This window comes from Magallana gigas, chromosome 9, assembly GCF_963853765.1.
Source record: "Magallana gigas chromosome 9, xbMagGiga1.1, whole genome shotgun sequence".
Lineage (NCBI taxonomy): Eukaryota > Metazoa > Mollusca > Bivalvia > Ostreida > Ostreidae > Magallana > Magallana gigas.
In genome coordinates, this window is record NC_088861.1 from 7,078,561 (window position 1) to 7,092,209 (window position 13,649).

General features: G+C 38.8%; 1 protein-coding gene across 2 annotated transcripts in view; it reads left to right on the forward strand.

Annotated features, from left to right (window-relative positions):
* Positions 1 to 13,591, forward strand: part of LOC105330782 (dynein axonemal heavy chain 5) — a 43,263-nt gene extending 29,672 nt beyond the window's left edge. For both annotated transcript variants that reach the window (XM_034479304.2, XM_034479307.2), the window contains 23 exons: positions 601 to 749; positions 1,033 to 1,187; positions 2,060 to 2,213; positions 2,482 to 2,646; positions 3,068 to 3,256; positions 3,524 to 3,680; positions 3,978 to 4,474; positions 4,690 to 4,995; positions 5,259 to 5,516; positions 5,667 to 5,861; positions 6,250 to 6,405; positions 6,807 to 6,989; positions 7,237 to 7,480; positions 7,620 to 8,065; positions 8,478 to 8,645; positions 8,806 to 9,081; positions 9,417 to 9,581; positions 10,004 to 10,198; positions 10,511 to 10,773; positions 11,072 to 11,228; positions 11,511 to 11,852; positions 12,220 to 12,346; positions 12,716 to 13,591. In XM_034479304.2, the coding sequence (XP_034335195.2) occupies positions 601 to 749; positions 1,033 to 1,187; positions 2,060 to 2,213; positions 2,482 to 2,646; positions 3,068 to 3,256; positions 3,524 to 3,680; positions 3,978 to 4,474; positions 4,690 to 4,995; positions 5,259 to 5,516; positions 5,667 to 5,861; positions 6,250 to 6,405; positions 6,807 to 6,989; positions 7,237 to 7,480; positions 7,620 to 8,065; positions 8,478 to 8,645; positions 8,806 to 9,081; positions 9,417 to 9,581; positions 10,004 to 10,198; positions 10,511 to 10,773; positions 11,072 to 11,228; positions 11,511 to 11,852; positions 12,220 to 12,346; positions 12,716 to 13,002 (5,234 nt within the window). In that variant the 3' untranslated portion in view covers positions 13,003 to 13,591. The remainder of the gene's footprint in view (positions 1 to 600; positions 750 to 1,032; positions 1,188 to 2,059; positions 2,214 to 2,481; positions 2,647 to 3,067; positions 3,257 to 3,523; positions 3,681 to 3,977; positions 4,475 to 4,689; positions 4,996 to 5,258; positions 5,517 to 5,666; positions 5,862 to 6,249; positions 6,406 to 6,806; positions 6,990 to 7,236; positions 7,481 to 7,619; positions 8,066 to 8,477; positions 8,646 to 8,805; positions 9,082 to 9,416; positions 9,582 to 10,003; positions 10,199 to 10,510; positions 10,774 to 11,071; positions 11,229 to 11,510; positions 11,853 to 12,219; positions 12,347 to 12,715) is intronic.
* The last annotated feature ends 58 nt before the right edge of the window (positions 13,592 to 13,649 follow it).

Below are 13,649 nucleotides of genomic sequence, written 5' to 3' on the forward strand. Positions count from 1 at the left end.
GAGTTAAACTTCTCCTCTGCTCAAAATTTTTAAGTAATCTTAGGTAGTTCTCTTGGCCAAAATTTTGCTTAAAAGTGCTGTAGCAACTTAGTTTTTTGTCAGCGTGTATAGTGAATTTAGAATTCCATTCTTTAATAAAATATTTAAATAGATAGTCTCTAAGTGCTCTTTTGAGTTTTTGTTTTGTTACTGACAGTAAATTGTTTGTGCCATCAATGCTGTTAGTTAAAAAATGAATTGAGCCATACAAGACAATTGTTTTGTTGTGTAATCAGTTTTTTGTTTGAATAATAAAAACATCTTGCTGAAATCATTCTAAATATAAAAGATAATCAGTTTATAATGAATTTTGATAATTTCAATTGGCATTATTCATCGTTTTAAATGAATTTCCTTTGAAAAAGAAAATCAATGTTATCATTTAACATGGGAAACAACTTTTATTTTGTAGCTTTCATCTTTCAACATATTGAAGTTTGATATGCATATATGTATATTATACACTTTTTGAGCTTGTGCATAAGAATTGTGTGTGGGTTTTTTTTTTTTTGAGTCATCCCTCTTTACACAGTGTTTTAACGTTCTGCTTTCCTCGGGTAGGTGAGGAGGCAGATGATGCTGATCTGGAGGCCCCCAAGATTTACGAGCCTATCCCCTCACTCGACTTCCTGGCCGAGCGTCTGAAGTCCTACCAAGAACTGTACAATGAAAGCATCAGAGGAGCCAAAATGGATCTCGTGTTTTTCAAGGCGAGTTGGATGGGTTTTTCTCTGCTTTTTCAAATGTTTCATGATATGGGGTATTTTTCATTATGCAATGCAATTTAAAGAATAAAATGTTAATCTGTGCATGATCACAGGTGTTTTACAGAATTTAAAGTTGGATATTGATAGAACTTTGATAGATACTTTATAAACTTTGATAGATACTTTATAAAATTCCAACCCTTTTTAAGTAACCTGTATTTAAATATGTTGAAGTATTAAAAGGTATGGAATGAAAATTAACAAGCATTATTTTTTGACATCACAGGACGCCATGACCAATCTGGTAAAGATCTCGCGAGTGATCCGTACCCCGCGAGGCCACGCGCTCTTAGTGGGTGTGGGCGGGTCCGGTAAACAAAGCTTGACCAGACTGGCATCCTTCATTGCTGGCTACAAAAACTTCCAGATCACCTTATCCAGGTAAAAACACTTTAAAAGAAAAAATTAATTTCTGCCAAAACTGCAAAATGTTTCATCTGATTTGAAAAAATGAAACCATAAGCAATGGTTAGTCATGCAATTCTTAATCTGAGAATATTGATGAGATAAGAATGGTCATTGGTCTTTATGAATTCATCTAAAAATTGCATAATGTAAAATTTGAAATGGTGATGAAGCTGAGATGTAAGAACCATGAACTTTGATTTGTTGTAACTGCTAACATTAAGGAGGTAAGACAGACGATGTTGTGTTGATCATGGGGAGTCTGTTGTGTTTCACACACAAAATGTTCAATGTTCATCATTGCTTTCACCAAAGAAATAGTTGCATTTGATTATGTTAAGAAAAATGCACAAATAACAATATATGTGTCATGATATATCATATGAATTGTTTGAAATTAAAATGTAAATTCCCCCTACCCCCCCCCCCCCCCCCCAAAAAAAAACTTTTTTTTTTGGTGAATAAAGGCCTTTTAAAAAACCCCAAACCACTGAACTTCTTGCATGTAGTTTCATCTTTGCAGTTATTCCTACCATGATGGATGCTAAATTGTCTGGGGTTTTTTTCACAGCATAAAGTGATACAATTGCTTTGCAAACACAATTTTCACTCTAGTAAACTGTCAGACACTATTGTAAAACTATTCATTGACTCTAAATCATTTATTGCCACTAAAAAATCTCTGTAGTAAACATGAATGAGAGAAAGGGGAGAGATCAGAGGAGAGAGAGATAAGAGGTGAGAAAGAGGTACAAGGAGAAAGGGAGAGAAGATGAAAGACGGGGTGCAACGTTAAAAAAACGAGAGGAGGAAATAGAAAGTATGATATACTGAGTTGTGTATTGTAGGTCGTACAACGTGAGCAACTTGCTGGAGGACTTGAAGTTCCTGTACCGCACTGCTGGCCAGCAGGGCAAGGGAATCACCTTCATCTTCACCGACAACGAAATCAAGGACGAAGGCTTCCTCGAGTACATGAACAACATTCTGTCCTCCGGAGAGGTGAGTTGGAGGACCAGAGAGGGTTCCTTGGGTTCCTCAAAGAAAACTTCGGCTCAAAAGAATTTATTATCAGATCTTTTTTATGGAAGGCAGGACTAAAAGTTTGCCAGTTGGGGAAGTGGAAGAGGGGGGTTGTAATAGTTAGGAAGTAATTATTTTGAGTAGTTTGAAACTTATTGTTCTGCATATTTAGCAACTGTGTGTTGCTATTTTTTCTACTGTTTCATGAAAAATTTAGGTTTGACTACATGGTTATTTTCTTTTTTAGGTCTCTGGTCTGTTTGCCAGAGATGAGATGGATGAGATCTTGCAAGAACTGATCGGAGAAATGAAGAAGGATTTCCCCCGCCGTCCTCCCACTAATGAAAACCTGTATGACTATTACTTGTCTAGGTGTCGACAGAATCTTCACGTGGCTCTCTGCTTCTCACCTGTATGTACACTGTAAAACTATAAATGTAAACTGTAATTGTAAACAGCTGTAAAACTATTATTGTAAACTGTAAACCATCTATCTTGTGATTTGTTTTTGGGACTATAACAGTGGTCATTAACTTTGATCCTTAACATGACAGAAAAGTTTTCTTGACCAAAATTTAAAGGTCAGGTCTGTGTTTTTTAAAAGTCTGTAATTCATTAGGTCTAGAACTCAAGATGAGCATTTTTACTATATAACAAGGCTATAGGCTCTCTTCATTTTGTAAACAAAATGTTTTGGATAGTTTTAGATAAAAAGAACAATTTTTTATAATTACTTATTTCTGTGACATATTTGGATTCATTTAACTGAAAAAAGTGTGAAGACTTTGAAAAATATATTAAACTTTATGCACGTTATCTCCCTTTGCCGACAGGTTGGAGAAAAGTTCCGCAGCAGATCGCTGAAGTTCCCGGGGCTGATTTCTGGCTGTACCATGAACTGGTTCCAGCGCTGGCCCAAGGATGCCCTGATTGCCGTCTCCAACCATTTCCTGGCAGAATTTGACATTTCCTGCACCCCAGCTGTCAAAACCGCTGTCCAGGGGACCATGGGTCTGTTCCAGGTATGAATCTATAGTAGAAATGCGAGCAAAAAAAAAGACTCCTAACTGTAGCAGCTAATTAGGTATAGGTGCTGTTTCCTTTTAGAATTCTTATGTAGTGTAGAAGTGTAGAGTAATGTGCTGAATGGTAAAGTTGTGTGTAAAGTGTAAAGAATGTAAAGTAGTAAGGCCTATAAGTGTAAAGTAACATGGAGAAGTGTAAAACAGTGTGTTGGAGTGTTTAGATGATGGATGTACAAATGCAGTCATGATTTTGTGTTTTGACAGGATCTTGTGGCAGAGATGTGCATTGAGTATTTCCAGAGGTTCCGTCGTCAGACGTATGTCACCCCCAAGTCCTATTTGTCCTTCATCGCTGGCTACAAGACCATCTACAGCGAAAAGAAAGGCGAGATTGGAATTCTGGCTGAGAGAATGAATACTGGTAGGTTGCTGATAGTGTCACATTAAATTGTTCCATGTACTTTAATATAATATCTAGCAAAATTAAAAAAAGATTTTGTTATTAAGATGTGTTGGTATGTGTGTATTGCATGAAGTATGAAGAAGACCAATAAATGAATTAAAATAATATCACGAATTACATGTAACAACTACCATATCTTTATATAATTATATGGTTCTATAAACATGAGCTAACATTATCAGTTTCTGTTAATTAAGTAGAAGACATTTTTAATCACTTTGGTCCATCTGTATACACAATGTGGACTCTTGCTAGGTCTGAAGAAACTAGTGGAGGCCACAGAGTCTGTGAACGAACTGTCCAAAGAACTGGCTGTGAAGGAGAAGGAGTTAGCCGTGGCCTCCAAGAAGGCCGACCAGGTGTTGGCTGAGGTGACCGTCAGTGCCCAGGCCGCTGAGAAAGTGAAGGCCAACGTACAGGTGGTGAAGGACAAGGCCCAGAACATCGTAGACACCATCTCCGTGGACAAGGCAGCCGCTGAGGAGAAACTGGAGGCAGCAAGGCCGGCCTTGGAGGAGGCTGAGTCTGCGCTCCAGACCATCAAGCCCGCCCACATCTCCACGGTCAGGAAGCTGGGGAAACCCCCCCACCTGATCATGAGGATCATGGACTGTGTGCTGTTGCTGTTCCAGAAACGTCTGGAGTCAGTGCAACAGGACCCAGAGAGACCTTGTATCAAGCCGTCATGGTCAGATGCCTTGAAACTTATGAGCAGCAGTGGCTTCTTGAATGGTCTCATGACATTTAACAAGGTATCTATACTTGTTCAACACACCCCTTAAACATTTGCAAATAATATTAATCTCTTTAAGATATTTATACTGTTATATAATTATATAGTAATAAAAAATCACCAGATGTGGATACTTTATTTTGTAATGTGTATATGCTAATATAAATATATGTTTAAAATTATGCAAACCATTAATGGTGAGTTGGTTTTTGATTTTCTATACACTCACTTCAGGACACAATTAATGAAGAGACGGTGGAGCTGTTACAGCCTTACCTGATGATGGAGGACTACACACTAGAGACCGCCCAGAAAGTCTGTGGTGACGTAGCCGGTCTCTGCTCCTGGACCAAAGCCATGGCCTTCTTCTACGGCATCAACAAAGAAGTCCTGCCTCTGAAGGCAAACTTGGCAGTGCAGGAGGCCCGTCTACAGTCAGCCATGAGGGACCTAAACGAAGCTCAGGCTCAGCTCGACGATAAGAACAAGGAGCTGGCAGCTGTAATGGCCATGTATGACGCGGCCATGAAAGAGAAACAGGTGAGAAGTTCGGTTGTGAATAATTCACTACCTTAGAGAGAGAGAGAGAGGGAGAAGGGGGAAAGAAGCAGTTGATAGCAGCCATTTCCTCTCTTCTTTTAGAGGAGTGTTGGAGTTGTGGTAATGATGTGTGCTGATATTATGATATATAAATTTCATCACAAAAAATTTTAAAGTTGACAAGAAATTCATTAATTACATGAAAATGACTGCACATTTTTTATTTTTAATACTTGAAATATAACAATTTTTCAAATTTGTAGGCATTAGTGGATGATGCTGAGGCCTGCAGGAGAAAGATGAACAATGCGACCGCCCTGATTCAGGGTCTGTCTGGGGAGAGAATCCGATGGACTGAGGCCAGTAAGGGGTTCCAGGCCCAGATCCACCGACTGGTGGGCGACGTCCTACTCTGTACAGGCTTCCTGTCTTACACCGGCCCCTTCAACCAGGAGTTCCGTAACCTCATTTTGAAGAACTGGAAGAAAGAGATGATTGCCCAGAAAATCCCCTTCAGTGATGTTAGTTTTTTTTGTTTTTTGATTTTTTTTTTCACAGGTTTTCGTTAGAAATTTACCAATTTGAAATAAGTTTAAATTTCATGTAAAAACAGAAAACAAAAATAAAACAAAAATTTCTAGCAAAATGAAACTCTGTTAACTTTTTGGCAGGACCTGAATATCGTGTCTATGTTGGTGGATAATGCCACTATCTCTGAGTGGAATCTGGAAGGTCTGCCCAATGATGAGCTGTCAATTCAGAACGGCTTGATCGTGACCAAAGCCTCACGCTTCCCCCTGCTGATCGATCCACAGGGCCAGGGCAAATCTTGGATCAAGAAGAGAGAAAGCAAGAACGAACTGCAGGTAGGCGTTTCATTTGATTGACAATATAGGAATTTGAATGGAGGAGTAAGGAGGAAAATTTTTTTGTGTTTTGTTTACATGTGTTGCTCCAAGGGGCTATGAATTGTATTTTACTTTTTATCCAGAAGGCATTATTAGCTTTCCATCTATTATGAAAAAACCATTTCTAGATTATCAAGAATATTCAGCTAAAAAAAACAAGTTCAGATGAATCTTGCATATATAATAAAGGCTCATAGATTTAAAGATAGAGTGACATCCTAGATTACATGGGTTTTAAGAAATGATCATACCACATATACATATATAGGAATGATCAAAGTAATGGAAAAAAAGCAATGAATGTACAAATATACCTGTACCTGTAGACACCTGTTCATCTCTGTAGGTTACCGCCCTCAACCACAAGTACTTCCGAGCCCACCTTGAGGACAGCCTGTCCCTGGGGCGACCCCTCATCATTGAGGACGTGGGTGAGGAGCTAGACCCCGCCTTGGACAACGTGCTGGAAAAGAACTTTATCAAGTCAGGATCCACCTTCAAGGTAAGCAGTTTGTTCACAGCTAGCCTTCTGTGGGTTTTCATTGTTCTTTGTTGGCATTAATTTGGTGGGGGGGGGGGGGGGGGGGATTTATGGTGTAAAGCATACAGTTTCAAGAATAAGTCAGTTCATTGAAAATGACTCCACCAGGATAAATTGTTGTCATGTGCTGTACTTTGCCGAATGTTTGATTCTGTGGAATCTACAAAGTAATGAAGTTAACGGAAATCGATGATTATCTTGACAGAACCACAATAATGTTTTCATTAAAAGCCTTTATAATTTTTTTTTGGTGAATGGTTTTTGCATTCATAAAGTCATTAAAAGCAATCAACAGTATGTAAAAAATTAAATTATGATAGTTCCATTTGATTTAAGAAAATCTTTTTCTTTCTCTTACCTAGGTGAAAGTGGGAGACAAGGAGGTTGATGTGATGAACGGATTCCGTCTGTACATCACCACAAAGCTGGGTAACCCCACCTACACCCCAGAAGTGTCCGCCCGCACCTCCATCGTAGATTTCACTGTCACAATGAAAGGTCTGGAGGACCAACTGCTAGGTGTCGTCATCTTGACAGAGAAACAGGTACAGAATTGAATTGAAAGCAACATATATAAGTTGATGTCATTAACATCTCTTCTCTTTTTTGTTTATTGTTAATAATTCTAGATTTTAGGAGTCAAGCTTGGATAGATTTTTTGGTGTGTGCAATATATGCCTTGCTTTTCACAAGAATTTTGAAATAGGTTTGATTACTTGCTAGAGAAAAAGTACCCTACTGCTCTTTATATAAATGTATTTAAATTTTTCTCTCCTTTGATGAATCCTACAGGAATTGGAGCAGGAGAGAGTGTCTTTGATGGAAGAGGTAACAGCCAACAAGAGGAAGATGCAGGAGCTGGAAGACAACCTTCTGTACAGGCTGACCTCCACTCAGGGCTCACTGGTGGAAGATGAGTCCCTGATCCAAGTACTGCAGGTCACCAAGGCCACAGCAGAAGATGTCAGCGAGAAACTCAAGGTGGCTGCTGAAACCGAGATCAAAATCAACTCGGCTCGTGAGGAGTTCAGACCTGGTGAGTGAAAATAATAAAAAGATGAGTATTTTATCTGAAGAAAAGGCTTTCACATAATTGTGTTCATAAGTTCTTGTTTCAAAGATCAGCTTTAAGTTGGTGTCGACAATGTAAAAGAATTGGTGTTGTTTTTCTCTAGTATCCAACAGAGGCAGTATCCTGTACTTTGTGATTGTGGAGATGAGCATGGTCAACTGTATGTACCAGACCTCCCTGAAGCAGTTCTTGGAGCTCTTCGACCTGTCCATGCACAACTCCCAGAAGTCCCCCATCACCAGCAAGCGCATCAACAACATCATTGAGTACCTGACGTTTGAGGTGTTCCGCTACACCGCCCGGGGCCTGTATGAGGTGGACAAGTTCCTGTACACCACCCTCCTGACCTGTAAGGTGGAGCTGAACCAGGGCAAGATCCGGATGGAGGAGTTCCAGACGTTCATCAAGGGAGGTGCCGCCCTGGATCTGAATGCCGTGGAGCCCAAACCCAAGAAGTGGATCTCGGACATCACCTGGCTCAACTTGGTGGAGCTGAGCAAGCTGGGACAGTTCAGCCAGATCTGTGGTCAAGTGGCCAGGAATGACAAGGTGAGGCTCGCTGGATCAAGAGAATTCTGGTTTCTGTTGGGGAAGGAGATTTATCTATTCTAGAATTGAACAATTAAATTAATGACAAGGAAGTCAAGTTCAAGTAAATGACAGTAAGTTGCAATTTAAAAAACAAGAGTTGATTTTGTATTTGCAAAACTTAAAAAACCCTGATTAAACATCTTTTAAAACTAAAAAAAAAAGGGGATTTACTCCTGTCCATCTTTCTGATTTTATGCTATATGTCAAAAGAGGGTATTTTTAAAACGTCTAGAAAAGTTGAGAAATTCTAAAAAACTGTTATTTACTGTCTGTAATTTGATAATGATTTACTCGGGGGAGATGTGCAAGTAAAAAACTATTTGCTCTGAGATGCATGATTTTACAGTAATGCATTGTGTTGTTTTTGTAGGCCTGGAAAGCATGGTTTGATGAAGATGCCCCAGAGGAATGTACCATTCCTGATGGCTACACCACTACTCTAGAGACATTCCGGAAACTGCTCCTGATCAGATCTTGGTGCCCAGACAGAACAATTCCAATGGCAAAGACGTACATTGCAGAGGCAATGGGACCCAGGGTTAGTGCCTATGACGTCTTATTTAGTTCATTTTATTGGTTGTAGAAATGATTATTAATACACTGTAAAAACCACATCTGATTTTCATTTGAATAAGTTAATGTTTTTTTTTATTCAATCCATACAACTGAGTAGAAGGTGATAAAACTTTGTTTTCTAGTTTGCGGAAAGCGTGATCCTAAACTTGGAGGAAATGTGGAAGGAATCCAACATCCGCACTCCCATGGTGTGTTTCCTGTCCATGGGTTCTGACCCAACAGAGAACATCATGGCCCTGGCCAAGAAAAAGAACATCAAGTGTGGCTACATCTCCATGGGACAAGGGCAGGAGGTTCACGCCCGCCGTCTTATCTCCTCCTCCATGCAGGACGGCTCCTGGGTGCTCCTCCAGAACTGCCATCTTGGACTTGACTTCATGGATGAATGCTTGGATTCTGTGAGTTCTTGCCCATATTTAATATTTATATATTTTTATTTTACTTTACATGGCCCTGGGAATCATTAATTGATGCTTATGCCAAAGTGGAAAGTTAAATTGTTGATTTTTTTATTCCCATGAATTTAAATATAATGACGTAAAATCCCTTTATTGTTGAATATCTAATATACATGCCCACATTAAATTTGAACTAAGTTTAATAACTCATTTTCATTTGTTCCCTGGAATTGGTAGTATTTTGGTATTTTGGGGAATGGTTATGAAGGCTTTTGTCTAATGTTATAGCTTTTAAATTCTATAAGGTCTGCATGTGTGTAATCTTTTCTGTTTAGGTTACGTCAGCAGAGAATGTGAACGATGCCTTCAGACTATGGATGACCACTGAGGAACACAAGAAGTTCCCCATCAATCTCCTGCAGAGCTCCATCAAGTTCACCAATGAACCTCCACAAGGTGTCAAAGCTGGACTCAAGAGGACATATGCCCTCATCACACAGGTAATCAAAATGTATTCTACTACTGAATAACGGATAAATTCATTTGTTCTCTGACTAGGACTTCAGTGAAAGCTGCAGTTTCTTACAGCTGACCACCTGTCTGAAAAAAAATCATTAGATAAGTAATTAGAGATTATACAGGTCAATTTGATTGAATTCTTCTGATGATACATGTATTTCCTGATTAAGACTTCAGTAAAATCTGCAGTTGTTTAAAGTTTGAACACCTAACTGAAGAAAAAATAATCAATAGATCTATGTGGTCATGAATTATCACATCTTGAGATTAAAAAAACAAAGCTATGAAAATGTGATTTTTTTGGTCAGATGTAACTAAAGCTGTATGCAGTGAAAGCTATTTTATCTTGCATACTTTAAAAAAGTAAAGTAATTAATGGTTGATTGTGATGGCTGCCTTTTAGGAACAACTGGAGTACACCAACCTGCCGCAGTGGAAGCCCATGCTGTACGGGGTGGCCTTCCTCCATACCACCGTCCAGGAGAGGAGGAAGTTCGGACCCATCGGATGGAACATCCCCTACGAGTTCAACCAGGCTGACTTTACTTCCACTGTCCAATTTATTCAGAACCATCTGGATGACATAGACCCCAAGAAGGTGAGGGTTGTTTTTTTTTAAGGGGTTTGAGATTTGCATGATATGTATATTTCTGTGATAGTTAATGAACTTTATTCAAAGAGCTTTGGAATTAGAAAACTATGATTTAGTTAATTAGCCACTGAAATACATGTTTCAGATTTACTTCATACATATTACTAAGAATTGGTTTTACTTTAAGATTTTATTCATCTAAAGATTCTAAACGCAAATTTTTTTGACAGTTTTATTTGTATAGATAGTAACTGTAATGTTTTAGTTAAACTAAGCCGGATTCTGAGGATCTCTAAATGATTGACTTCTGTCCTACAGGGTGTTTCTTGGAACACAGTCAGATACATGGCAGGTGAGGTACAGTATGGAGGTCGTGTCACAGACGACTATGACAAGCGACTTTTGAACACGTACTGTAAGGTGTGGTTCAGTGAGGCCATGTTCTCGGACAGCTTCCAGTTCTACACCGGCTACAAGATCCCCCGCTGTAAGAACCTGGACGAGTACCGGGCCTACATCGAGACCTTGCCCCTCAGAGACACACCAGAGTGCTTTGGTCTTCACTCCAATGCAGACATTACGTTAGTATCTACATGCTTCTTCATATTTTTTTGTTTTCAGATTAACGGTAACTTAAATTTAGACTCCAGGGTGTAAAGACTTGCAATGAGCACACTTTCAATCCATGCAAAAGTGAGCTTGTTATGATTTTAAGTTTATGCCAGGAAATTAAAAATAAGATGAGTGTTTTTGACTCTGATTGCTTCAAAAGACACCTTTCTTATGTTTTCTTTTCATTTGTTTTCTTTCATAAATTCTTTCTTATTCGTTATCCAAAACCATTGAGAATATCTCTATCATGTTGTTTGTTATTACTAGGTACCAGACCAATACATCCAACACCATGCTCTCCAACATTGTGGACATTCAGCCAAAAGACGCCGGCGGTGGTGGCGGTGAGACCAGAGAAGCTGTGGTGTACAGACTGGCCGACGACATGCTGGAGAAGCTGCCACAGGACTATGTACCACACGAGGTACGTGGAGTGTACCGCATAATCAAAAAAACCTTAACTTCTTATCCATGACTGTTTTAGATGTATTGTATTTTTTTTTTAAATGCAACATAAGTACACTGTTTTAATTCATTAATGTACAAAAAAATATTTGTAAATGATGACTTTCTGAGCAAAATATTTGTTTTGTTTGTAATTTTCTAACTTTTACCATACAACAGCTTGTTGATATATTATATTTGTAAAATTTTCAAAAAGATTTCTATTGACCAAGATTAACTTAATCGGATTTATCTATTACAGGTCAAAGACAGGCTGAGAAAGATGGGCATGCTGCAGCCCATCAACATCTTCCTCCGCCAGGAGATCGACAGAATGCAGAGGGTCATCTCCCTAGTGCGCACCACCCTGTCAGACCTCAAACTGGCCATCGACGGAACCATCATCATGAGTGAGAACCTCCGTGACGCGCTGGACAACATGTTCGATGCCCGTATCCCCACCATTTGGAAGAAGATCTCCTGGGAGTCAGCCACCCTCGGGTTCTGGTTCACCGACCTCTTGGACAGAAACCAGCAGTTCTCCACCTGGCTGTTTGAGGGACGACCCACTTCTTTCTGGATGACCGGATTCTTCAACCCTCAGGTAATTCAAGCTTTGTAGCTCTCTTGCTATAACAGAGTAACTTGGTATTCAGGAATCATGTTTATATACATCGTAGGTGTATTGTTTAAAATATACACATATTTTTACATCGCAATATTTTGTAAAAAAAATTGAATGTTTAGATACATAATTAACGAAACAGGGCTTGGTATATTTGCTAGATTTAGGTATAAAGAAACTTTGTTTTCAGTAATATAATTTTTTCTCAAAGCGTATTTTGTATTGAGATGACAACTTGCTTTGTCAAAAAATTAACTACATGATTTTTAAACAGCATCAAGAGATGATGTAGGTTTGAATATTGTGCATCATGTGAGAATATATGACTGACTGTGTTTCTGTGTAGGGTTTCCTGACTGCCATGAGACAGGAGATTACCCGCGCCCACAAGGGCTGGGCTCTGGACGCCGTGGTACTGGACAACGAGATCACCAGGATGATGAAGGAGGACATTCACACCCCGCCCAACGAAGGTCAGTAGCCAATCAAAACCCCTGTACCGCCAGGGGAATCTTATTTAACAGATCTTTAAATAAAGTGTACCTATCAAAGCTAGTCCTGAATAAGGCCTTTGTTACTGAAGCAGACAGAAATTTTTGAATGGTTTAAAGAGACAAATGCAGAGCAATTTAATAAAAATAACATTATAAAAAAGCTTGGTTTTTGCATCAACATCTTCAGAATAATGGAAATAATAATGATTAGTACCTCTGTGTCTATAAACTTAATGAAACTGTTTCAAAATGACAGTCAGAGAAGGATTCCATCTTTAAGTCCTCAGTATGGACAATGTGGTTTTCAAAACTGTTTCCTAATGACTGTGATGACTATTTCTTTTGTAGGTGTGTACATCTACGGCCTATTCCTGGATGGGGCCGGCTGGGACCGCAGGAACTGTCGCCTGGTAGAGCCCACCCCCAAGGTCCTGTACACTCCCCTCCCGGTCGCCCACGTTTTTGCCACCAACGTGGACAAGCCCAGCAAGGCCACCAACCTGTATGAGTGTCCCGTCTACAAGAAGCCTCGTCGTACCGACTTGACCTACATCTTCCCGCTGCTTCTGAAGACCAACAAGAACCCCGACCACTGGATCCTGCGTGGTGTCGCTCTGTTGTGCGACATCAAATAAACTTGCAATCCAACTTCAAAATATTGTTAAAACGTGAACTTTGAAAAAAATAATTCTTTTTCACTACAGTGTGGATTTTTTTTCTTTTTTGCCATTTCTGATTGACTTCCCCTGATAAAATGTGTAATATATATATAATATATTTACCGGTATCTGCTAAACCTGGACTATATGATATGTATTATATTTGAAAGAAAATTCAATGAACACTGTCTGCAAGACATTGTTGAGAGATACACAGTGAAGCTGTTTTATTATAAACTTTCGATTTGTATACAAGTTTTTCTTGAAATATTATTAAATATTTTAGCCATCCGTCCAGTAATATTCCTAACCAGAGCAGTATTTTTGTACGATTATTTCTGGGTGTGTTCTTTTTTTAAAATATTTTCCCTTTATGATATACATGAATTATCGAACTTAACACGGATTTGTCTTCTGACCATTATTTATATTTTATTTAATTTATTAATTTACTCCATTTGTTGTTATACATGCACCAAGAAATGTTGTTTTGTTACATGTTTACATTTATATAAAGAAAAGCTGAATTTTGTGTTGATTTGAAACAATAAAATATAACTCATTATAGAGTGTTGGTCATTTAATCTTTTAATGTTGTACTCGATTATCGTCAGAAATTGGAA